Below are 27,134 nucleotides of genomic sequence, written 5' to 3'. Positions count from 1 at the left end.
TAATTTTCCAAACGGCGTTTAGCTGTTGCCGGGTGAATACATCATTAGACCACCAATGCACAATGAGATCGCCGTCTCCGAGATATTTGTAGTATGCTAACCAAAATCACAGGTATGGTAGCTCGGGGTACTTACTACGATTTGTGTAAGTTTCAAAACGATCGGTCAAAGGGTTAATTTTATACGATTTTTGGAATTTTTTAAAACACAATTATACGTAATTTATAGTAATAAATATGCTGATCGCTGTACCAACAATGCACAATGAGATCACCGTATTCGAGATATTTGTAGTAGGTTCACCAAAATCGCAGATATGGTAGCTGGGTACTTGTGTAATCTAATGGTACAAGATTCAAGTCGATCGCACAATTATTCGATTTTTAACTAATTAATTAATGTAATATTTGCATGGCATCCGGGTGATTGCGCGGCGGTCGGTCACACTCCAGCCGTCCGCAACTGGACACCGAGATTTTTAAGTGTTATACACGAAATTAGCAGGGATGGTAGCTGATGATATTTGCTTCAATCTGTGAAAGTTTCAATGCGATCGGTTAAAGGGTTGATTTTATACGATTTTTGGAATTTTTTAAAACACGATTATACGTAATTTAGCATAAAAGGTACCGTACGCGGATTGCTGTACCAATAATGCACAATGAGATTAGTCTTTCAAAAAAGGTCGACATCTCGGTCAATATTGGTTTTTCGACCCCCCTCCAAAGGACCGAAAACACTCCCCGGGTGCCGTTCCATAGGTTTCGTCGAAAAAATCAATGGGTTATGAGAGGATAAAATTAACACATCTCGCGAATTTACGTAATATTGCCGACCCCCCGCCCAAAAACTTCCACGGTATTTATTTCCGCAAAAATTTGAAAGCGGAATCGTAATCAGCGGCTCGTGCTCTACATAATTAATTTATTACATTGTTAAGGATCGAAAAAGAACACACTGTCACATTCCCAAACTCTTGACAAAACTGCCGGGTAAGATACTAAAACAATATTATTTTATACTTATATTACGTTTCTAGTGACTTTTATTTTTTAGAAACTAATTGAACAACACAAAACAAATATTTAAGACATTATATATGTAACTTTAAATATATAAGAAAAACAACAAAGCAACATTATTAAAGATTTTATTAAAGTTATACACTTCATAATAACATAATTAATTAAACTAAATAAAATATAAATGAAAAAGATGAAATACTTACAATCCCTAAACCGGGGTGTGTTCGGGGTAGTGGGGGACGGTGGAGCTTTAATGTTAGCTACAACACCGTCAATAGCATTTCCCACAATAAACCGTGCTTTAAGTTTAAGTTTCATGTTTTTGTCAACTGGTACACTTGAGTTTTGCAATGCAACATTTGATTTTGCTAGGTCTACAAGAGTTAAGCTGCGTTTACTCATATTTAAAATTTTAAAGCACTAAAAGAAACAAACAACTATAAACCAACGAATTCAAAAAGTTAGAGCTTCAAAAAATGTCAGCACAGAGATTGCGTAATTATAATACTTTCCCTCCAATTTTTGTTTTGTATCTGATAATTTTATTTGTTTTAGTTGGACAGAGTGCGTAACATAAATACATGGATCTGCATAAGTTCTATTATTTAGATTAGTAGGTCTGTTTTGCCGCCAGATTGCAATGCAAGCCAGCGGTAAATCATATATTTACCTGCCGGACGGCCGTTATTTGGACTTGACGTATACAAAAACACTACAGAACGATAGTAAATGCACTCAGGAATGCACTCATACCACTTACAAAGCTCTAAGTCGAATGCCTGATTTTATATGATTTTCCAAGTACGAGTACTATCGCATTACGAAAATAATGAAATGTTTCAAAGGGGGGGGGGGTATTGAGAAACATTCCTATTTTTGATATGTCCGCTTTGAAAATTCACCAAAAATCCAATTCTTGTACTATCTTTATAAAAATCACTTCATTAGATAGGTAAAAGCGTTGGCTACTCGGTGTACAAGTTTCAAAAATAAGGACTAAGAATTACGGCGGCCAGAACTTATAACTGAAAATATTATTCTTTTATCTGTTTCCCAGCGATAACTTACATATTTACTTGCCGGACGACCGTTATATGGACTTGCCGTTTTCAAAAACACTACAGGCCGATAGTAAATGCACTCAGGAATGCACTCATACCACTTTTAGAGCTCTAAGTACAAAGCCTGATTTTATACGATTTTTTGAACCGGCGTAGGTCTGTTTTGCCGCCAGATTGCAATGCAAGCCAGCGGTAAATCATATACTTACCTGCCGGACGGCCGTTATTTGGACTTGACGTATACAAAAACACTACAGAACGATAGTAAATGCACTCAGGAATATAAATTAATATAGTTCGACAAATTGTAAATAATAAATTATATTTCATTTTTTAATATACACATTTTTATCATGTCTTGAACATTAATATATATATATATATATATATATATATATATATATATAGTTTACAAATTAAACTAGTTGAGTGAAACAATTAATTCTCGAAAAAAAAAACATGCAATTAAATATATATATATATATATTTATATATAATATATTTTTAAAAAATATATATATATATATAGTTTACAAATTAAACTAGTTGAGTGAAACAATTAATTCTTGAAAAAAAAAACATGCAATTAAATATATATTCTGGATTGTAAATGAATATAATAGTATCAATAACAATGAAGTGTTTTTTTGTGTAAAATCCAATGAATTTGTATTGTTTTGTTGTTGAACATTAATTTAAGTGATTCTGAAAAAAAACAAAATTGATGTTAATAAATTCATAATTTTTTAATGAATTTTCAATATATTACCATTTTCACTCTATGAGCCGAAAGCAGGCATGGAACTGGAAATGCATCCCCACAGTTGTTGCACTTATATGGCTTTTCTAATGTATGGACTCTATTGTCATGATAACGTAACTGTCGTTTGTTCGAATACATTTTATCACATTTCAGACATTTAACCATAGATTTTTGATGTATTGATTTTATATGCTTATTCATGTTTCTTTTATCGCCAAATTCTTTACCGCATTCCTGGCACTTATGTTTGGGACCACCTAAATGGAGTTGTAGGTGCTCCCGCATACTGTCTTTTCTTTTAAATAACTTAGTACAATATTCACAGGCATAGGTCCCAAGGTTGTGGACAACCATATGCCTTTTAAACCAACAATTGTATTTAAACGATAAGTCACATTCGTTACAATGATACTTAAAAGGTGGGTCTATGTCACTGTTGTCTGTTGATTGTATGGATCCTGTATCATCAACTATGTTCTCTACATCTTCATCAGATGACGAAGGGTCAGTATCCGAAGAACTATGGTTAACTGCCATAGCGTTTACTGTAATATAAGTAAAAACTATTGTCATAATTTAATTTAAAAAAATAAAAGAAAAATGCATGTAGTTCAATTATTGATATGTGGTTTGTACAATTGAAGATTGTGTGAGCTATATAGGTATATACTTGAGAATAGGGCAGAAATTCACACGATAAAAGTAAAATGTTTAAAAAAAACAGCTGTATTACCTTCTGTTTTAAGAATGTTCACTGTATCTGGTGGGTCGTCCTCTGCCATAGTCTCTACTGTAATATAAGTAAAAACTATTGTCATAATTTAATTTAAAAAAATAAAAGAAAAATGCGTGTAGTTCAATTATTGATATTTGCAATATTATACAAGTAACACTATAATTGAACTATGATTGTTAAAATATTCTACCAAGATAAAAGATTGTGCGATTTTACTAGATGTTTTATTTAAAAAAAAAAATGTAGTTAAGTTATACGATTTTACATTGTAGTACGTACCGTATAAATGCACTTAAACCAAGTAGCAACGTATATATTAACGACCAGTCGGTTGTGCAATTGTTATTGCTGCACTGCTAATAAATTTGTAGTACGTACTTGTACATGGAAAATCGTATGAAGTCAGGCTTTGGACTTAGAGCTTTGAAAATGCTATGAGTGCATTCATGAGTACATTAACAATCGTTCTGTTGTGGTTTTGAAAGCAGGAAGTCCAAAAGGTGACCGTCCCATTTTACATAGAAGTATAATATTATATATTTATATCATACGGTTACCGCATGATGCCGAGGTACTCTTACCCCATATTAGACGAAAAGCCACTAGGAGCGCTGCATCCAGTTCCTCACACGACGCGTCAGGAGATTACCGGTTGCCGGCGGTCTGTCAATCGATCACGGACCGCCGATGACACACGTACATAGTAAAATTTTTATTCAAAATACTAATGTTATGCAATACTATAATAATAGTAAATCATATACTTGTTTAAAATATTCTACTAAGATATAAGATTGAGCGATTTTACTAGATGTTTTATATAAAAAAAAATGTAGTTATGTATTACGATTTTACATTGTAGTACGCACTGTATAAATGCACTTAAAACAAGTCGACACGTATATATTAACGACCAGTCGGTTGTGCAATTGTTTTTGCCGCACTACTAATAAACTTGTAGTACGTACTTGTACAAGGAAAATCGTAAGAAGTCAGGCTTTGGACTTAGAGCTTTGAAAATGCTATATGTGCATTCATGAGTACACTTTAAATCGTTCTGTTGTGGTTTTGAAAGCAGGATGTCCAAAAGGTGACCTTCCCTTTTTACATAGAAGTATAATATTATATCATACGGTTACCGCATGATGCCGAGGTACTCTTACCCCATATTAGCTATGAGAATAGGTTGGCACGGAGGAGGTAAATAAACCGTGTCTATAAAGATCCCACAGCCCCCTGGGAAGGGCTGGGTATAATCCCTTATTATGTTAGAGAGGCGCAGTGACATAATGGACTCAATAAATCGTCCTCAATTCGTGGGAACAAGTATGGAAAAAAATAAAAAATAAAAACAAACAGAGAATAAGGATATGGAATCAAACAGTAATGGACAATTGGTAGAAAAGAAAGAAGGGTCACCTTTTATCTTTGTTGGAGCTAACGAGGAGGAAACTCCGACTAGCTGTAACAAGAGATTAAGGGATGATGAGGGTGAGGGCGTTGGGCGCTTCACCTACGGCGCTGGGTCCATCGTGGACACAGCCGAATTGCGGGATTACACCTGCAATTTGGGACGTCGTGGGAGGGAGCACTCAGATGAGCTTCTCCGTCTTGTGGTGGCGATGAGACTGGAGAAGTCGACAATGACGAAGGCCAGGGAAGAGACCTTTCTGAGGGCCCGTTCAAAAATCATGAGTGTCGTGGACGAACTAGTCTACGCACAAATGATGATGCAGGGTAGACTCATTGAGGCTCGGCACCTGAGGCCGACTGAGTTGGTGACGGAAACGAGAGTAGAAATCGGCGACGTTGGGAGTGGACCAACGGGGATGTCAGCATCACCGGGGGACACTTTGATCGGCGAGGATTTCGAAAAAGTGGTTTCCGACATTCATGCCGAGATACTTAAGGAGAGAGAAGAGAAGAATGGAGCGCCGAAGATTCAAAAGAAGCGTGAGAAGAAGAGTAAAAAGAAGACTAGGAAAACAGAGAAGTCGGAGGGTTCAAAGACCAATGCGGACTTGGATCCCAGGGCGTCAACCTCGAAAGAGGTTGCTGTCCCAATACCGGCCGAGAGGGTGAAGGTCCAGAAGGTTGTTGAAAAACGGCCTCTGGGCAAGAACCTCGTTAAGTCGGTGTTGGTGGCAGAAGGGCGAAAACGGGAGGAAAACCCGGTAGGACCCCGCCCTGAAAAGCCAAAGGCAGAGGGATGGACGACAGTAAAGAGGAAAACTAAAAAAGTGAAAAGGGCTGTTCCAAAAGAAGTAAGAATACTTCTGGAGGAAACACAGAAAGTCAAAGAGAAGAGCTGCGGGGCGTACATCGTCAACTTGGCGCCAAAGGAGAATTCAGATCCGGTAAAACCAAAAGTTGTCCATGAGGCAACCGAGGCCGAACTGGTGAAGGTTCTTTGGGAGGCGGTAAAGACGGGGATGTGGAACCAGAGAATGAGGAGAGTCGTAAACTACTCCCAAACGCCTCACTCGATTTGCGTCGAGTGGGCGAGAGAAATCCTCGGATAAAATTATTCGGGGTTGGGATCGAGGTCAAAGATGATGAAATAGCCAGTCAGTTGGAAAAGCAGAACGCAGGTTCTGTGAAGCTAAGTGTTGGCTGGAGTAAAAACCTTGAACTCGTCCCAAGGAGTAACCGGGTTACGAGTAGAGGACGTGACGTTGAGTTTGAGGTCACGCCTGAGGTTGCTGGCGCGGTTTTGGGTCTGGTGTTGTCCGTTGGGCTATCTCGTTGTCGTGTGGGCCCCAGTGTGAAGGTGTTGCGGTGACACTAATGACGCAGTTTAGCGGGACTCACTTGGTTATAGTGGAGATACGTAACGGGGACCAAAGCTTCTTTGTGGGCAGTGTGTATTTCCAGTTTTCGGAGCCGACCGAAATCCACGTCGAAAGACTGGAGGGGGTCATCCGGTCTACATTATGGGGCGATACACATACAGACGTGAAAGGGGAGAAGGTAGAGGATATGATTATGTCGGGTAACATGATCTGCTGTAACGCGGGTAAGACGCCTACGTTTCAGTCTGGGATGGGATCGGCGATACTTGATCTGACGCTCGCGTCAGTAACAGCCGCCGTGAACATCCACGATTGGAAAGTGTCGTTGAACGCGGTATCCAGTGATCACCGACTAATTGTATTCAGCTACGATGTCAACGAGGAGGAAAAAAGAGTTGAATGGGAAAGGAAAAGGTTCAATGTCCGGAAAGCCGACTGGAATGCTTTTCGCCAAAGGCTAGCTGAGAGACTGTTTGACGGTCAATCATGCTGGCTTGAGGGGGATATACATTCCAGAGCGGATTACCTAACTTCAGCCCTAACTGAAGCTTGTAAGAAGTCGATGCCGATGATAAAGCCTCATGGATTCAAGATGCCGACGTGGTTCACGGAGGAGCTTGAAACCCAGAGACGCTGTGTCAAGCGGATAAGGCGGAAACTGTGTAAGTCAAGAGCTGGAGGATGCGAGGAAAGGACAGCCGCATTGGAGGAAATCTACAGGAGAGAGAGAAATAAGTATACAGCAGGAAGGAGAAAAGAGCAGACGAGAACCTGGAGAAAATTTACCACGGAAGAGGGTAATGAGAAACCATGGGGGTCCGCCTACCGGTGGTGTAAGGAAGGAGCCAACACCGATTCACGCGGTGTGCTTGCAACTCTTCGAAAGGAGGGTGGCGGGAGCACGGTGGGTCTGGTCGAAACTCTGGATTTACTGCTCAATACCCTGATTCCTCCAGACACGATCAACGGTGAAACCGAGGAACACGAACGACTCCGCATGGAGACAGGAGTGCGCCTGGGTGTAGCCGGGGAAACGACCTGGAGCGGAGAAAGTGAGAGCAACCACTGTGAGGAATTTTCCCAGGAGGACGTGAAAAGAGCGATTTGGCGCATGGGACGGGACAAGTATATATTTAACTCACCCGGTTAAGTATATTAGACTCACCCGGCTAAGTATATATAGACTCACCCGGATAAGTATATAGACTCACCCGGTTCAATATATAGAGACTCACACGGTTAAATATATTGAGACTCACACAATTAAGTATATACAGACTCACACGGTTAAGTATATATAGACTCACACGGTTAAATATATTGAGACTCACACAATTAAGTATATACAGACTCACACGGTTAAGTATATATAGACTCACACGGTTAACTATATACAGACTCACCCGGTTAAGTATATATAAAGGTGCTCGCCGACAATATGCGGAAGAGGCCTAGTGAATTGCCTGGAGATTATTCCGAACCCTATTGAATATCTTCGGCGAGCACCTATGATTTCCTTTTCGAAAATTGGCACTTTAAGACCATAAACAAAGGTGCCTTACAAAGGATTAAAGTTAAATTATTATTATATAAAAAAAAATTAAATATATTTGTTAAATATATTAAATATAATTGTTAATAATGTAAATAATGTCCAAACCTAAACTGCAAATACGATCTACCTGTGAATATAGCATTTCGACAAGGATGACTCAACGGACTTCGCCTCAGAGGTCAGAGGAACATTCTAAACGTAGGCCCGAAATCGAGAGTAATGAATCTCAGCCGTCAAAATATTATGCATATCAGCCTTTTTGTTCACCATGTCGTGGGCTATCAATAGAGTTTGTAAGTTTGAACAATTATTATTTTTTGCATCTTACAAGTACCCTCAACCGGCAAGTGACTGGACAAAATACTACCCACGAATAATAAATATATAAACACATAGGCGACGGAAGATGACATCCCAACTGTAAATGAGCCAGATTTAGAGCCATCTTGTTCGATCAACTGTCAACCTATGCGAGAAACGGGAAAGACAGAAGTAACCGATCAGGGAACAACTCATCAAGACTGCGCATCATGTAGGCCATCCCCAGATCACCTGACACAGGAACACATAGATCCACAGCCATCTTGTTCAACTACTCAAGAAGATAATGAAAATTGGGTTTGTTAAGCGACATTTAACATTGTTTATGTCAACTTATAATAATACTTTGCAGCCAAAAGTTGGAGTTAAGGTACTAGTAAGGTCGAAGGGTGAACCCTACCTTGCTGGTATAGTACATAGTTTCATACAAAATGACGTATGGGTTGAATTTCCAAAACTAGGAAAGCACTACAAGTATGATAAAACCCAAGTGTTACCGTTCAGGTCACAGTTTGAAAACGGAATATTCGTTCCTTTAATATATGCACCAAAAACAAAAAGACAATACATACGGTCATAAATTCAGGAATATGAAAACGCTGTAAATAACTATATACACCAATAAATTTAATTTTAATAAAATCCTAAGTGTTATATAATCTTAGTCTAATATAATGTACACATCATCCTGCACCCTGATGCACCGCTTCAGCCGCCCACGCACACCCCTTTCACATGGACACCCGGAAAACACACATATACTTAACCAGGTGAGTCTCAATATATTTAACCGTGTGAGTCTCTATATATTGAACCGGGTGAGTCTATATACTTAGCCGGGTGAGTCTATATATTTAACTCACACGGTTAAATATATTGAGACTCACCTGGTTAAGTATATGTGTGTTTTCCGGGTGAGTCCATGTGAAAGGGGTGTGCGTGGGCGGCTGAAGCGGTGCATCAGGGTGCAGGATGATGTGTACATTATATTAAACTAAGATTATATAACTCGTGTTCCCAGCTATCATCAGCAACGCGTCATCCGCATAGCCGATAGATAGTTCCTCTTCCGACTCATCAAGACTCAGTAAAGAGTCCATCAGAATGTTCCAGAGTTCTGGTCCGAACTGAGATCCTTGAGGACAACCCTTAGACAGCCTAACCTGACTTCTCCCCGTCGGCACAGTGATACTGGCGTATCTTCTCCCTAGGTAATCCCGTGTTATTTCGCACAACCTCTCCGTGGCTCCTAACCTTTTCAGATGATGCAATATTGCCGGCCACCAGGCATTGTCGAACGCTCCCGAAATGTCCAAGAACACTCCAAGAACGTACTTCTCTGCCCGGCTTTCGGTCCATTCCCTCATTCTTAATATTGCATCGGTTGTAGATCTGTACGCTCTAAAACCATATTGATTGTCGCTCATACTCGGACCAATCTTTTCCCTCAGTCTCACGCATATCAGGTACTCCAATGCCTTTGACAGCACCGGAAGTAGACTGATCGGGCGATATGACTTTGGGTCAGATTTATCCTTGTCACGATTTTTCAATAGGGGTACCACCACTGCATGCTTCCACCCTTTCGGAAAACGGGCTCTTCTCCAACACTCGTTGAAAAGGGTGGTCACTATTTCCGCCATCACTGGGAACGCCACTCTGAGAATTCTGGCCGTTAGACCATCCTCCCCGGGAGCTTTGTCCCGTCCCATGCGCCAAATCGCCCTTTTCACATCCTCCTGAGAAAATTCCTCACAGTGATTGCTCTCACTTTCTCCACTCCAGGTCGTTTCCCCGGTTTCACCTAGTTGCACTCCCGTCTCCCCGCGGAGTTGTTCGTGCTCTTCGGTTTCGCCGTTGATCGTATCTGGAGGAATCAGGGTGTTGAGCAGTAATTCCAGAGTTTCAACCAGGCCCATTGTGCTCCCGCCATCCTCCTTTCGGAGGGTTGCAAGCACACCACGTGAATCGGTATTGGCTCCTTCCTTACACCACCGGTAGGTGGACCCCCATGGTTTCTCATTACCCTCTTCCGTGGTAAATTTTCTCCAGGTTCTCGTCTGCTCTTTTCTCCTTCCTGCTGTGTACTTATTCCTCTCTCTCCTGTAGATTTCCTCCAATGCGGCTGTCCTTTCATCGCTTCCTCTAGCTCTTGACTTACACAGTTTCCGCCTTATCCTTTTGTTACAGCGTCTCTGGGTTTCAAGTTCATCCGTGAACCATGTATGTCCCCCCCAAGCCAGCATGATTGACCGTCAAACAGTCTCTCAGCTAGACTTTGGCGAAAGACATTCCAGTCGGCTTTCCGGACATTGAACCTTTTTCTTTCCCATTCAACTCTTTTGTCCTCCTCTTTTACATCGTTGCTGAATACAATTAGTCGGTGATCACTAGTAACCGCGTTCAACGCCACTTTCCAATCATGGATGTTCACGGCGGCTGTTACTGACGCAAGCGTTAGATCAAGTATCGCCGATCCCATCCCAGACTGAAACGTAGGCGTCTTACCCGCGTTACAGCAGATCATGTTACCCGACATAATCATATCCTCTACCTTCTCCCCTTTCGCGTCTGTATGTGTATCGCCCCATAACGTAGACCTAGCGTTGACATCACCTCCAATGAACCAGTCCGCCATTCACGTGGATTTCTTTCGGCTCCGAGAACTGGAAATACACACTGCCCACAAAGAAGCTTTGGTCCCCGCTACGTATCTCCACTATAACCAGGTGAGTCCCGCTAAACTGCGTCAATAGTGTCGCCCCCAATTTGGGGTCCACAACCAATACCGCAACCGCTGGTTTTTCACCTGGTAAGGAGCCGGTTATTAACCGAAGCGGTCATTTACCAAGATTGGCAAACGTCCCAGCTCCGGTCATATACGGCTCCTGGATTAACACTACATCCAGACCTCTCCTCCCTACCTCGGACGACAGCAGGTCGTCTGTTGCCAGTTTCCCCCGTCCCAGGGTTACCTGCCCTATTCTTACACTGCCCATCTGAATTTCCGGGCTTCTCGCCGGAAATCACCTCCCACGTATGACACTTCGAGGTGTCACCCGAGACATGCACAGTCTCCCATCCACTAGCGGCGCAACAAGCACACCTTATCGCGGCTGGTCGAGCAGTGCAGCGCGCAGCGTGATGTGAGCCCGCGCATCGCCCGCAGACCACCACCGGTGCCCTGCAAGGCACACCAATGTGTCCGTATCGCTGGCACTTGTGGCACCGCAACACCTTCACACTGGGGCCCCCACGACAACGAGACAGCTTAACAGACAACACCAGACCCAAAATCCCGCCAGCAACCTCAGGCGTGACCTAAAACTCAACATCTCTCCCTCTACTCGTAACCCGGTTACTCCTTGGGATGAGTTCAAGATTTTTACTCCAGCCATCACCTAGTTTCACAGAACCTACGTTCTGCTTCTCTAACTGATTGGCTATTTCATTGTCTTTTACCTCGATCCCAACCCCGAATATTTTTATTCGAGGATTTCTCTCGCCCACTCGACGCAAATCGAGCGAGGCGTTTCGGAGTAGTTTCCGACTCTCCTCATTCTCCGGCTCTACGAATAACTTGTCTCTACTCACTTTTCTTATCTTCCGGATCTTCGGATTGCACATCCCCGTCCTTATCGCCTCCCAGAGAACCTTCACCAGTTCGGCCTCGATTGCCTCGTGGGCAACTTTTGGCTTCTCTAGATCCGAATCCGCCTTCGGCGCCAAGTTGACGATGTACGCCCCCCAAGTCTTCTCCTTGACTTTCTGAGTTTCCTCCAGAAGTATTCTAACTTCCTTAGGAACAGCCCTTTTCCATTTTTTCGGTTGTTTCCTCTTCACTGTCGTCCATCCCTCTGCCTTTGGCTTTTCAAGACGGGGTCCTACCGTGTTTTCCTCCCGTTTTCGCCCTTCTGCCACCAACACCGACCACACGAGGTTCTTGTTCTGAGGCCGTTTTTCAACAACCTTTTGAACCTTCATCTCCCCGGCCGGTATCGAAACAGCAACCTCTTTCGAGGTTGACGCCTTAGGATCCAAATCCGCATCGGTCTTTGTATCTTATCTTCTTTCTCTTTCTTTGTCTTCTTCGAAATCTTCTTTTCACGGTTCTTCTTTCTCTTCAGCGCTCCTCTCTTTTCCTCTCTCTCCTTCAATATCTCGGCATGGATGTCGGAAACCACTTTTTTAAAATCCTCGCCGATCAAAGTGTCCCCCGGTGATGCTGACATCCCCGTTGGTCCACCTTTCACGTCGCCGATTTCTACTATAGCTGCTTCCTTCACCAACTCTGTCGGCCTTTGGTGTCGAGCTTCTATGAGCCTACCCTGCAACATCATTTGCGCGTAGACAAGTTCGTCCACGACACTCATGATCCTTGCCCGAGCTCTCAAAAAGGTCTCCTCCCTGGCCTTCGTCATAGTTGACTTCTCCAGTCTCATCGCCACCACAAGACGGAGAAGCTCATCAGAGTACTCCCTCCCACGACGTCCCAAGTTGCAGGTATAATCCCACAACTCGGCTGTGTCCACGATGGACCCAGCGCCGTAGGTGAAGCGCCCAACGCCCTCACCCTCGTCATCCTTCAATCTCTTATTGCAACTAGTCGGAGTTTCCTCCTCGTTAGTCCCAACAAAGATGAAAGGTGACCCTTCTTTCCTTTCTACCAACTGTCTGTTATTATCCAAATCCATTTCCTTATTCTCATTTTCTTTTTTATTTATTTTTAAAATATAATATATAATATATATTGTTTTAATTAAGGAGATAACAAAAAGAAGACTCATGTGGGGAGGTCATGCCTGGCGTAAGCAAGGATCTCTTGTTAGGCTGGTAATAGAGGAAGAGCCTATAGGGAAAAGACCTTTAGGAAGACCCAGGTTGAGGTGGGAAGACTGTGTAAAGAAGGACATAAAATCGATAGGACCAGGAATCAGATGGAGAGAAGTTGCAGAGGACAGGGACAGATGGCAAGATTTGTTTATAGCGGCATGGTCTTAAAGGCCGAAGCCAATAGAGAAAAGAAAGTCTTGCATTTTATTCCATATCTTTTCCCCAATTTTATTTTTTGAAAAAAGGAATAAGTCTGAAGAATCCAAGAAATATCTAACTTTGATCCTTTATACCATTCTGATTTTTTTGTTTCAGTAGGTTCTGCAATCGTATTCATTATTTTGCAATTACTTTCAGTTTGATCACTGGTAGATTCTAATGTTTTAGGATCACGACCATTTCTACTGTCTTCAGAATTGTTGGAAGATAAATCAGAAAAAATATTTGAAACTTTTGGTAACTCTTCTTGATTTAGCTGTTCGTCAATTTTTCTACTTTTAATGGGAACTGAACTAAAGAACTGTTATTCTTCTAGCCATAATGATCAATTTTTTAATAAGCGCCTACAATCCTATATCATACCAAACAAATACATCAAATATTGATAAATAGTTCACTTATTATTATATTTATATATTTTTTATTCTTATCAAAATTCAGTGAATTTTAAAAATAATTTTATTTTATTATATGACGATGTTTAAAAATTTGATCAGCCCTTCCCGAAATAAAATTCTGGATACACGCCAGCCGCCACCAATCCCCTTAGGTATTAATTAATAATTAGGTAAAATAAACTACAGTTAAAACAATAACAATTAATACGCGCGTCTAATGATACGATTAAAACTTATAATTTGTTTAATACCTGGGTACGCGACATAATAAACAATATATACGTCGTACGACTATACGAGTGATGAGTACACCAGTACACAACCGCGATGGTCTACGAGCGGTAAACACAGAGCTTGCGCTAAAGAAATATTAGAGCTGCACAATATTCTGTGCCTTCAATCTAGCCGTACAAGCCGGTCGTTCCTGCCTTCAATCTAGCCGTACAAGCCGGCCGTCTACATACAGAATCCACCACACCGTAAGTGTAAGACTTTCACTAGTCCCCCCAGATCACTAGGCAATTGCACCTGATGGGTCACGCAGCCGGGTCTCGCGGTTCGATAGCCGCTTCCACATACCTTTTAAAATTCGCTAAATTTCGTTTCGTCAAATTTCCTCTTAACCCGTTGGCTACCGTTAGCGATGGGCATAGTGTATAGTAGATTAGTAACCGAATCAATTTTCATAATCGACAGAATCTCTCTAAAAATTTCTCTAAGTTCAAATCGTATGGTAAGAATAATCAACAGTTTTTACTAGGGCTAGGATTTATATGCATTTTCCTTAAGTTTAAAATTAATGGTTATCAGATTTGTCCACGATTTTGCTTATTCTCGTTTAAATAGATCCAATTTTTTATTGGATATAATAAACTAGCCTTAGTTATCACTTATCGAGAAAATCGAAAAATCACTCAAAGTATGAATAAACTTATGGTAATTAATTATTAGTTGAATGTTGTTTTTAATTTTTATTTGCTGATATTATATTAATTAAAAATTAGGCTATGAATTAGGAATAATAGTAACAAATAAAATTCAAAAATTCAAATTACTATTTAAAAATATAATAAAGTCTCTTATTTTCCAGATGTCGGACATTCCATTATTGAATGCTGTGGAAGCTGTTAAAGCCGGATCACTGTCTGCCGGACAGGCTGCCAGGGAGTTCAAAGTCCCGGAAACGACCCTGAGGGCGCACCTCACCAAACTAGGGATCGTAGGCCGGCCGTTGTAAGCATTGTTTTTTTTTCAGTACTCGTGACTTTAATACCTTGTAATTAAGTGACGGTGTTTTGATAAATTTATAGGCGAGCAGAGGATATACGAAAATATCCGAAAACCAAAATTTGGCTGCCGCGGTTAATCTGGTCTTGATAGATGGCTGTAAGGTAAACGAAGCGTCCAGAAAAGCAAACGTGCCAAGGTCGACGTTAAGAAAGGCGTTAAAAGACCATGAAAAGATCAAAGGTAATTATTTACCATACGTAACAACAAATCAGTTTTATTAACATATTCTTGAAATTCAGGAATACTGCCACCGGCAGCGCCATTAGCATCTGGCCCTACTGTGGGGGACGTCTTAGCGCCATTAGCGTCTAGCCCGACTGTGGGGGACGTCTTAGCGATCGTTGAAGACGACGAACGGCCTGTGGAGGACGTCACAGTCGACGCGGAGGACGTCGAGGTCGATGTGGTGGAGGACGTCGCACCGAAGACCGTCATGAAAGGTAAAATTTTACTCTTGTCTTTAATGTTTGTAATTAAAAAACAAATGTTTGTTATTCAGACGTCATTGTTTTTAAAAATGGCCGTGCCAGGACCGTTCAACGAGAAGTGGTGGTACACACACGTTCGGCATACAGCGTGCCCCCCAATCGGAATTGTGTACCCAATTCGGACACCAGCCAGCTCCTCTGTCGACAGTAAGTATAAACCACGACATGAAGTCTCGTCCGTAATTTACGATAATGGCTTTTGTTTTTCAGCTCCGTCTCCGCCTAGCAAAGTTTCGCCACTTCGTGCGACCAGCGATCCGCCCGTCAACAGTAAGTAAAAACCACGACATGAAGTCTCGTCCGTAATGTACGATAATGGCTTTTGGTTTTTCAGCTCACATTGTATTTGCCGAATCGTCGTCGGACGACGAACCGGAGCTGCGATTCTCGCCGGTGGACGACGATGTCCTGCAGGTCAAGTCGCCACTGGCAGTGGACGACATTTTCACTCCGTCACCCCATCCGACGAAACCCGAAGACGTTTACCAGTTTAACGGGAGCGACGATGGTACGCGAGCCGTAACGCCGTACTGTTTATTTGTCTGTTTTATTTTTAACGCCATCATGCTTGTTTCAGAACTCGAGCCAGCACCACTCAGGAGTAGGACCGATGCACCGGCGGCACCAGCTGCGGAAAGGTCGGTCTCACCGATATCCACGGGCCCGATCGCGTCGGGAAACTCGCAAGAGCAAGACGAGGAAGACGACGACGAGCGTTTACTGCGGCCCAAGCGGCTCACCGTCGTCGAAAAACTCGCCAGTTCGACCGACACCCAGGTACGTCCCGTCCACCCATTCGAATCGTAATCGTTGTTAACAATTCGTCTTTGTTCCGCAGCTCGTGAAATACTGCCCGATGTGTGAGTTTATGACTTGCGGTCACAAACTCGGCCGGCACATCGAAAACAAACATTGGGACCAGATGACAAAGCCGCGGAAAGAGAACATCAAAAAGATTTGCGACTACATTGCGAACGAATCGCGAAAGTCATATTCTGTTGTGCCCACGAGGGCCGTGAAAAAGAAAGTAGGTCCCTACTGGGACGACCGGTGCTACAGGGAAATCGTCCACGGGTGAGTTGAAATATGGGTTAGTGCTTTTTATTCACGACGTTTATTTATGTGTTCCATTTCAGTCTCACACTCATGGGAAGAATGAAATGTTACGGCGAGTCCTGGAACCTCCCGGGTGTCAAAGACATGCCGAATCCTTTCGCCGGTCTCTTCAGGCCGGCGGGAGATGACGCCATCTCTGGACCCGCGCCGCTCCCAGAACTCCCCACGACAAGCGCGCCCCCGGTGCGCTATGTACAGGGTCCGTCGCGGCCAGTGGGTAAGCCGACACCGACACCAAAATCGACAACGACACCGACATCGACATCGCCGCGGCGTCCGACCGGCGCACAGCCCGGCAAACAGTCGTGAGTATTGGCCTTTGAATGCTCGCGGTCGACGTCTTGTTGACATTTCGTTTTTTTTTTTTCATTCAGGAACTTGCGCAAGGCGGCATCCAGCAAGGGGCTGAACCATCAGCTGCCCGTCGACCACCCGTTGATAGCCATGCTCGAGCGTTCGCTGGCCTACAGCCACGGGGTGGACTCAGCGGCGGCTAAAAATTATGTAGCCAACGTTTCAAGAACATTGGCGTACGTGCAGAGGCGTTTGGTGGAGAACAAAACTCCTTCCGAACACTGGTCGGCGTTGGTCACCGTCGACGTCGATATCTACATTGAATACTTTAGACTGTGAGTGACCGTCGAACGTTCTTTGAAATACAGAATTCGTCGAACGTTTTATTTTTATATTTATATTTTATACCTAGACGCGAGGAGATCGGGCAAACGAAGGCGACAACGATCAATTATTTGAAAAATTTGCGAATGCTTTTCCACAACATTATGAATTCGTACGTTCAAGAGGACCCCGCCTTCCCTAAGGATTTTGATTTGTCGCCCTGCGTTAAGACGGTCACGGCCATTAAGTTGTTGGACCACAAGCTGGGACTCGTCTACAAAAGGACTACGAAGCAACAGCCAGGAGAGTTGTTTACGAGGAAGACGAGAGAGGCCGAAACCCTGCCCGAGTTCGAAGCTGTCGTCGAGTCATTGCGCAAAATCAAGGGCACGATCCACGGAAATTTGAGGTTGCTGGAAGACAGGTTCGGGAACTCGGGCACGGTGAACGTCCGGAGCGAGAAAAATAGTCCGCCGGCGGAGATGGAGGTTTGAAAACGCGCGTCGTGATCGCTTAACAGGCTTATAATTAACCGCTAACATTTTTTTCAGCTCTCAAAACTGTGGCGACAGGTCACGTGTGCGCTGGTGATCGATGTGCTGTGGACCTCCAAACAGCGGAGCGGGGTCGCCGTCGGGATGACCATCGGCGAGTGGGAGTCCCGTCGGGTAATGGACACCAGGTCCATTATCACGGTAGCCGAACATAAGACGGGAGACAAGGAGCCCGCCACGCTCGTCCTCGAAGAGGGCATGGGTGAACTGATGAAGAGGTAGTGTGATTAGTAAAGATATGATATATAATGAGAAACTCTTCGACGTGTTCTGTTTTCAGATATTATCGATTAAGGCTAAGGCTCGGATACGGAAGGCCCAACTTTTTCGTCACGAACCGGGGTGAAAAAGTCGTAAAGATTTACGACGACGTCAATAAAACATTTGGCGCCCGTCTTTCGGCGACTCTGTTCCGGCGCATGGTCGAGACAGAGGGCCGGGACCACGACGCTGCGACGTCTTCGGGGGTGGCGAAGGCGTTGCAGCACTCCGAGGACACCGCCAGCCGCTATTACCGTGTGCCGGACGCGGCGGAGGCGATTCGACGCCAGGGCAACTTGGACCGGGTGGAGCACACGGCTTTAATAAAGAGCTACGTCGATAAACAGTAAGCGAACACACCTCCGTCGACTAAAACACACCGTATACTGACCATGACATATTTTCAGCTTCGAGGACTTTTTCCCACTTATTGCACACTCTCCGTTCCCGAAAACGGAGACGGCGATCGACAAGATAAAGGAAAGCGACATAATGATCGATTATCCGTCGGCGGCCATCGATATGGACTACATAATCAAACTACAAGACCGCTATGACGCCACCCTTCTGGCCGAAAGGGTGGACGTTCTAGCAGAGTTGGTGAAGCTCGCCGGTTTCGACCGCGCGAACGTCTCGGACTACGCCATAATAGACGTCGCCAAGAAGAAGAAGGTTCACTTCTTCTTGAATAACCTCAGATACCGCAGGAAAATATTGAACAAAGTCTTGGCAAAAATTAAGAAGGGCGAATGACCATAGGTTAGGTAAAACAATATTGTTGTATTAGTACACATTATTTTATTGACTGTTGTTTAAACAATATTGTTGTATTAGTACATATTATATTTTTATAATTCATTGCATGTTATCATTATTTTATTGACTGTTGTTTAAACAATATTGTTGTATTAGTACATATTATTTTTTTATTATTCATTGCATGTTACCATTTAAACAATAAACCGTTTTTTGCAAACCTTTGTGTTGATGATTATATGTGGATTAGGCCTACTGGGGAAACCACAAAAAAAAAACGCGCCAAACGCTATACCTCCGAGGTGGTGTGGAAATTAGCGACTAAAAATTAAACGAAAAGACCTATATCGTAGGACGGGGACAATGCATTATGTAGTAGCCGACTCGAGTGCCCGGTGGACTTCGCCGAGGAGGATCAAGCTCAAAAAGATTTTATCCCCGGGGTACTCCCGGTGGACTTCGCCGAGGAGGATCAAGCTCAACAAGATTTTTCTCCCCGGGCGTCTCACCGCAGACCGACCGGGGTACCGTCGGTCCGAGGGAATGCCTCCCACTGGCAGGCCTCCCGCGACGGTCTGTACCTAGGGAAATCGCGGGTTGACGGCCGGTATCGAACTCACGTCGACTGGGTCTTCGGGCCTGACTTCCCCTCGTCCGGCTCCTTCGGTAGACGGAAAAAAATGTCCACGAAGCCGAAATTCGAAACCTCGTGAAATCGATTTTTCCGCCGAAAACTAGCGTATCGGACGGCGGGTCCGAACGCACGGCCGAGCCCGAAGACCCCGTTGACGTGGATCCAATGCCGGCCGTCAACCCGCGAATTCCCCCGGAACAGACCGTCGCGAGAGGTCTGCCCGTGGGCGGCGTTCCCCCGGACCGCCGAGACGCCGTTGCCCGGCGAAATCGTGTTGTTTACGTCGCGTCAAGTCGACCGTTCCTCGCGGTCATGGGCGGGGCTTGGTCAAGTCGAGAACGAAAAACGCTTCGATCCGACTTCCCGTGCATTTTAGACCTCCGGGAACGGTCTCTTATCAGCGACCCAATCCAAACGTTCCCCGACGAAAGACGTCCGTTCCCCGGCCTGACCGTTTGAAACGGCCTAAAACCTAGGGAATCAGGGGTTCGGCGCGATACCGGCCGTAGGCGAAAGACCGGGGTAGGTACCGCAACGGCGACGTGGGTGACGACCGTTCGAACGATATTCGTCAACGACTTTTCAACTTACGATAATTCCTTAAATATTGGTCCTACGGACTTTCTACCTATGAACGATGTCGTTCGTTTTTCAATTTTACATCGGCCGTTAAAGTCTGAAACCGATCGGACCGGCGGGAAAAAAGTTGAAAATACGATTTTTCTCCCGCCGTGCCGTTACGCACGGGTCTGCCCGCGGCTCGCCGGTCGGTCCGCGGTGAAGTCGCCCGGGGAACGACCGCGCTGTTGAGCTTGACACTCCGCGGCGGTCTGCGGTCCCGCGGTCCCGGGCGCGTCCGTGCCGCGGCGTAACCCCGCTGTCTAGCGCAACCACAGCCTCCCGGGCGTGCAGGCCGCCCGCGACGGTCTGTACCGGGGGAAATCGCGGGTTGACGGCCGGTAACGAACTCACGTCGTCCGGGTCTGCGGGCTTGACTTCCCCCCGTCCGTGTCCTTCGGTAGACGTAGAAAAATGTCCGCGAAGCCGAATTCTGATTTCATTAGAGAATCTGCTTTTATTGTGGCAGGACTGGTTATTCTCACAGAGCAACTTGGCCCTTAACTTGAGCCCAAATTAATTCGATTGGATTATACTTACAGTGGTATGGTGGAAGACGGATTACCTCATGACCCATTTCAATTGCAATGTCATCCAGCTCATATTTTTTTTCACGTGGTAATAGGTTTTTAACTTTTTGTCGAAGTTCAGGTAATGTTTCCAATGGATGGAACTCGATATTTTTTTCATTTAACCAGTGTTGTACTTCAGCTTTTCTCCAATTACTTTTAGGATATTTGTCTCTGAGGATTGAATGGTAAAGTGCATTATCCATGACTATAACTGATGGCTCTTCAAGATTTTTTAGGAGTTGAATAAACCACTCTTTGAACACTTCACCATTCATCTGATTATGATAATCCGTGGTATTTCCGGTATTGCTTCGAAATACCAATTTTGACCCTTCTATAAACCCGTAGCGAGCACATCCTGCATGGCATACAATAAGTTGGCCTCCTTTACCCTTCGGCACCTTTAGACCACCTGAATTATTTTCATTTTGCCAAATACCCTTCCGTGAATGGTTTTGGTTTACCCACGTTTCGTCGAGATAAACCACTGGCCGATCGTCTTTATTTTCTCGCAGCGTACACATTTGTCATAAAAATTTACACCGAAGTGCGACGATATCATTCCTCTCCATTAAAAACATACGACCATCATTTTGTCATTACATCTTTTGTACGTAAATTTTAAATTTTTTAGGAGCCTTTGCATTGATCGAACGCACCCAGTGTAATTTGTTTTTTTTTTTACGACATTTAATATTAACTGAGCCGTTGGGTACTCACCCCGGTCGTAAAACTCGTGGACAGTTCTCCTCACAACATCGGAATCGAAATCATCCAGCTCTGAAACAGTTTTTGCGCGTTTATACCCTTTACGTGGAGAAACAAACGTAGGATCCGCACTTGGTGTTTCTGGATTAATATTATTTTTTCCTTCAGCACAAATCCGTCTTACAGTACGATAACCCACACCACAAGCTTCGGCAGTAACAACTTGCGCATTTTTAAAAAAATCAGCAGTTAAATCTGACTTCTTTGATAATTGTTTTAAAAATAAATACACACTATAAATCATTTTTTTACTCTGACTGTGAGTATCTGAATCAGAAAACGACATTTTTAAATGGATTACACGGTAACGCAGGAGAAAAAACAGTGTAAAAAAATAGTTGTTTACGAGTGCACAGTACACAACATACAGAAAGATAAACACGAGTGCCATAAAACGTGTTTGTATTATGTGCATTACTGTATTCCCTACCACAATACATTCTGCAGCTGCCCTCCAAGCATTCCAGAAGATCCGCTAAGGGTTCACAAAAAAAACCAGTCTACTATAATGTATGGAATACACATTACGCGCAGATGCGTGTCACTACAACTGTCGGCGCCGGGCAGGAGGTGGTATAGGTTGATAACCAATGGCTAACAGGTAGGGAAGCCGGAACGGGTCGCGGTACAAATCGGCCACTTTTCATGTCGCGGACTATAGGTTATGTGCGGATTATAAGATAACTATAAATAAGTATTTAGAAGATTATAATTACCCTTTACCGAAAGTCGAAGAACTGTTTGTAGCTTTGCAAGGAGGACAATTTTTTAGTAAATTAGATTTTATCAACGCTTATAATCAACTTGAAATATGTGAAGAGACTCAAAAGTTATTAGCATGGAGTACACATAAAGGTATATATAAAGTAAAGAGATTGCCTTTTGAAACAAAACCGGCTTGTTCAATTTTTCAGTAAATAATTGAAAAAGTATTACAAGGTTTAAAAGGTGTAAAGAACTTTTTGGATGATATTATAGTTACAGGATTAGACGATGAGGATCATTTAAACAATTTGAGAGAGGTTTTTAAAAGATTACTGGATGTTGGTTTTAAACTAAATGTGAATAAATGTTATTTTTATCAAAAGCAAATAAATTATTTAGGACATGTGATTGATTGTGAAGGAATAAGAAAAGATAAAGAAAAAGTAAAATAATAATTACATATTATATACTGCCGTTGAGCAGAGAGCACGATATGTTCACTACGCCGTCCGTATTATTACTGACCAGTGCTTATTTGGGTACATTATTGTAGGCACCCACGATGGTCGCCGATCATTTTTAGGATTAATTTTTTGAAATACATTTTAAATATTTCATATAAATTAAATATCCACGAATCAACCAGTCGCATGTCTAAAGAAGAGATAGGGAAAGTTTTACAACAAAAAAAAAATATTCAACAAACATTTTGGAATGATATGAGGATAAAAGTTGATAAAATAGTACAAGGTAAACAAAGGTACAAAGGTACATCTAATACTGGGAATGTGGCAAGGAGATTTTTTAAAAATGCAGAAATGTCGACAAAAATAACAGGTGTTGATTTAAATTTGATTAAAAAATTAGGTGATATATTAATTGCAATATCTAGTGGATATGAAATTAATTTTGAGTCATTCGATGAATATTGTAAAGAAACAGCCGAATTATGTATATTGAGTTGTATAATTGGTATCGCATGCCTCCCAGTATGCATAAAATTTTGTTACATGGTTCTATTGTTATAAAAAATGTACTTGTACCAATAGGATTATTATCTGAAGAAGCGCAAGAAGCATGTAATAAAAATTATAAAAATTTTAGGGAAAGTCATACCCGCAAAACATCAAGAATAAGTACCAATACTGATTTAATGCATGCTCTATTAATAAGTTCAGACCCAGTGATATCTTCTAAGCGAAAAATTTTGAAAACATCATTTACAGAATTACCATCCTCAGTAAAACAATTATTAATTATAGATAATGATGAAGAACTAGAAGATTCAGACATATGTTCTGATTCAGAATAACATTTTTTATTAAATAAATATTGTATCTATTTAGCTATCGTGTTTTCACACAACTAATAGAACTTAGCTATTTTATTAATTTTCTTTTGTAATTATAAACCTATAAATTATAACATATTTAAAACTATAATTAAATAAATATAATTTGATTTTATCATGAAATATATTTTTGTCGCGGTAAAACCTCAATTCCTCCCACTGTGCGATGGTTGTCTCTCCATTCCTTCTCGATATTTGACGGTAGCACAGCATCCCAACTCGTATTTAATTGCCATAGCCGATGAATTATTATTTTAAACTTAATTATTACAGGGCTAATTAGGCCCAGTGGGTCAAACACTGATGCTATTTCGGATAATATTACTCGCTTCGTAATACGCGTATTTTCGTTGAACGGCCGTATAGTATATTGATAAGCATCAATATTTTGGTTCCAATACATACCTAATAATTTGGTAGTATTTTCAACGTCCATTAAAATGTCATTAGCATTTACATTAATTGTTGCCGTATCAACGCTTTCTAGCAATCTAGGGTCATTACTAGACCACTTACATAATTCCATACCGGCTTTTTGTAAAACTTTAATTAAGTCATCACGTAGCTTTAGTGCTTCCGATATCGATCCTGCACCGCCTAGGAAATCATCGACGTAGAAATCATGTTTCAAAGCTCTACAAGCTTCGGGAAATTGCAGAGCTTCATCACTTGACAGTTTGTCTATGCATGCTGTAGCCAAATACGATGCGGTTATTACGCCGTATGTCACCGTTTTTAAACAATATGTATTTAGGGGCTGGTCGGGATTTTCTCGCCACAAAATACGTTGGTAATCGCGTTGACTTTCAGTGACCCAAATTTGTCTGTACATTTTTTTAATATCTGCGGTAATAGCATACCTGTGCGTTCTAAACCCCGTACCAATTCCTCTTGTATACATGGACCCTTTAATAACACGTCATATAATAACACATAACTTGGTGCTTGTACTACTGTCTTTAAACACGGCATGATGCGGTAGGTAATAACACTGATCCGCCGCTGGAACAGAGTTCGTGATCGACATATGCCCGAGCTCTATATATTCGTTCATAAACTTAACGTAATCTTCTTTCAGGTTTTTATCTGCTTGAAAGCGTCTTTCCAATGACGTAAATATGCGCAACTCTCTATCGTACGAATTTCCTAACTTGAGCCGCGACTTTAAAAGGTAACGCAACAATAAAACGACCATCATCGAGTTGATGAACATTTTTTAAAAAATGCTGTTTACATGCACGTTCTTCTATAGTGTATAATTCATCGGACTTTACTTTTTCGAGGCGCCAAAATGCGGCCATTCGCTCTTCTAGTGTTTTTGTTTCGAATGTCGATGACGTGCGGATGAATAACGATACACTAGTTTCTACACAAAAAACAGTAGAATGTGGTACTGGGCCGGAAATGATCCATCCTAATTTCGTATTCTGTAAGACTGGCCCGTGAGCCATTGGACGTATTTGCTCTTTATTAATTAAATCAAAAAATATTTCTGCACCGAGTATCATATCTATGGCTTGTGGTGTGCCGAATGCAGGGTCAGCCATTGCTAAACCTGCGGGAATCTTTAAATTAGGTGCCCCTATAGGCATTTATGGTAAGTTTGTTGTCAATTTAGGTAAAATGAAAAAATCCAAATTTGATAAATAATCTGTGATGCGCGATTTAATTGTTGTGTTTACTATATGCGACGCAGTATGTGACGATTCGTTGATACCTACTACGGCACACGACGTTTTCGTGCGTTGTAATCGTAAATACTGTGCTAGAGCTTCTGTAATAAAATTATGCTGTGATCCGCTGTCCAATAATACACGACACTGTATTGATTTGCGATCAACATTGTAAACATATACGGTAGCGGTCGATAATAAAATTTGACTATTATTGTTTTTACGGTAAGCACACGCACTCACTGATACAGCTGTATTATTGCTATTTTCGCCTTCCTTCCCGTCGTCGCGGTCAATAACCTCATTAATGTGCGACGCGGTTTGTTTGGTTGGCTTCTCGGAACGCGATAAATGTAATAATCCATTATGCGGGCGCCCACATATTGTACAGCGCCTCGAATGACACCTTTCTCCTTCATGTGATCTTAGACATATTTTGCATAGCTTGAGCTCGGTTATTCGTTTTATTCGATCAGCAATCGCTAATCCTAGGAACGACGGACAGCGATAAATAGTGTGAGCTTGTTTACAGAAATAACTTAATACGCTGGATCGCTTCTTTTTGTTCGCATAAGTTGCCATGCGATTATTTTCTTGAAGTGAGTTAATTTGTTGAGACGTCTCTACTGCCTCTAAAAGGCGGAATCTAGATTGTAGAAAATTCGTAAGGTTTGAAATACTAAAAACTTCTGTTTTTGAGGATGAGATTTCCCACTCCCTCATCGTCTTTGTGTCCAACTTGGATACGACCAAATGCATTAATAATGCTCCCCATTGACTTGGCCTCTCCCCTAATGATTCTAATGCCTTCATATGACCTGATAATGTGTCAACTAACTTACGTAGTTGTGAGGACGATTCCTTTTTTATCGGTTCTAAATCAAAAATAGCTTGCGTATGTACTTGTATTAAAACCTTTTTGTTATCATATCGCTCTATCAAACTGTTCCACGCTGCATTATAATTGTCGGCCGTGGTGTATATACATTTTATAACACATTCGGAGTCTCCGGATAATGACGACCGTAAGTAAAAGAATTTTATGTACTATGTACTAAAGCCGAGAAAATATCATGATACGCCACCCACTTTGTATTAGGGCTTACGATTTCCTACGGGTATTTGAAATACACGGGTACACGGGTAGACGTGTATTTAACCGTGTATTTAGTATTACACGTGTATTTAATATTTCACGTGTATTTAATATAACACGTGTATTTAATATAACACGTGTTTTTAATGATCTATAATAATTTATAATGTATAACAATTTATAAATGTTAATAAATTTAACAGTAGTACACAGGCGTACACTATAGTATACATTATAGTTAGTTCGATGGTCAAGGACGTCGTTGCAGATTATACTTATATTATATTATGCTCAGTGTGTGCAATAATTATTACGAAGATTATATCTATACAAAAGTGCATTATTTCGCTGCTTATCAATTATATCATATAACAATATAAAAGACATGGATGGCTGAGCCCGTAACAAATATTAAAAAGCCTAATAAATAATAATATATGAAAAGTAAATAATGGAAATAACAAAAATAGGTTTATCAAACAAAGATAATAATTGATAAACTCTTAGTTTATTTTATAATATATACTCCAAAGACCAAATTAAACGATACCATATTATATTATGTTTGCCGCCGTCTCTCAGTCTCAAGTGTCACCTCTCAAGCTCAACGTATTTTAACTTCTAAAATGTCTAAATTAAAAAGTTGGGTATGGCAGTATGCAAAACGTATTGGAGACAAAGGATATTGTAATATGTGTGATGAAGATGATGTCAACGAATTTTCATGTGCTGGTGGAACTACAGGATCATTAGGTCGACATTTAAAATTAGTGCATAATTTGAAGCCAACAAATTGTCAGCCATTAAGGTACATTTATTTGTTTTAATTTTTGTTACTAAGTAAGATACGTGATATCATATAGGTTGTTGGTCGACGGTCATACCACAGCATAGTTTTATCATTGATTTTCATTGGACAATGTATATAAAA

General features: G+C 41.9%; 4 protein-coding genes across 4 annotated transcripts; 1 reads left to right on the top strand and 3 right to left on the bottom strand.

Moving 5' to 3' along the window:
• Window positions 1-935: 935 nt before the first annotated feature.
• On the bottom strand, window positions 936-3,631 carry LOC132926176 (zinc finger protein 675-like). The gene is made up of 4 exons (XM_060990513.1): window positions 3,583-3,631; window positions 2,856-3,394; window positions 1,229-1,445; window positions 936-1,000 (listed from the first exon to the last, which is right to left on the bottom strand). The coding sequence occupies exons 1-4, from the start codon at window positions 3,629-3,631 to the stop codon at window positions 936-938; spliced, it is 870 nt and encodes a 289-aa protein (XP_060846496.1).
• An 11,404-nt stretch (window positions 3,632-15,035) lies between these two features.
• LOC132926174 (uncharacterized) lies at window positions 15,036-18,823 on the top strand. Its single transcript, XM_060990512.1, has 13 exons — window positions 15,036-15,173; window positions 15,233-15,433; window positions 15,493-15,628; window positions 15,692-15,751; window positions 15,816-15,989; window positions 16,059-16,258; window positions 16,320-16,555; window positions 16,618-16,902; window positions 16,972-17,226; window positions 17,304-17,703; window positions 17,767-17,987; window positions 18,050-18,376; window positions 18,438-18,823. The coding sequence occupies exons 3-13, from the start codon at window positions 15,511-15,513 to the stop codon at window positions 18,781-18,783; spliced, it is 2,622 nt and encodes an 873-aa protein (XP_060846495.1). The 5' UTR covers window positions 15,036-15,173; window positions 15,233-15,433; window positions 15,493-15,510; the 3' UTR covers window positions 18,784-18,823.
• A 1,696-nt stretch (window positions 18,824-20,519) lies between these two features.
• Window positions 20,520-21,134, bottom strand: LOC132926173 (uncharacterized). Its single transcript, XM_060990511.1, has one exon. It carries the CDS (start codon window positions 21,132-21,134, stop codon window positions 20,520-20,522), a length of 615 nt encoding a protein of 204 aa, XP_060846494.1.
• A 2,415-nt stretch (window positions 21,135-23,549) lies between these two features.
• On the bottom strand, window positions 23,550-25,920 carry LOC132926172 (uncharacterized). The gene is made up of 4 exons (XM_060990510.1): window positions 25,332-25,920; window positions 24,709-24,989; window positions 24,389-24,596; window positions 23,550-24,340 (listed from the first exon to the last, which is right to left on the bottom strand). The coding sequence occupies exons 1-4, from the start codon at window positions 25,918-25,920 to the stop codon at window positions 23,550-23,552; spliced, it is 1,869 nt and encodes a 622-aa protein (XP_060846493.1).
• Between the last annotated feature and the right edge of the window lie 1,214 nt (window positions 25,921-27,134).

The sequence above is a fragment of the Rhopalosiphum padi genome, chromosome 3 (assembly GCF_020882245.1).
Source record: "Rhopalosiphum padi isolate XX-2018 chromosome 3, ASM2088224v1, whole genome shotgun sequence".
In the NCBI taxonomy this organism is placed as follows: Eukaryota; Metazoa; Arthropoda; class Insecta; order Hemiptera; family Aphididae; genus Rhopalosiphum; species Rhopalosiphum padi.
Note: the sequence above shows the minus strand (reverse complement) of the source record. Positions and strands in the feature narration are given on the sequence as shown.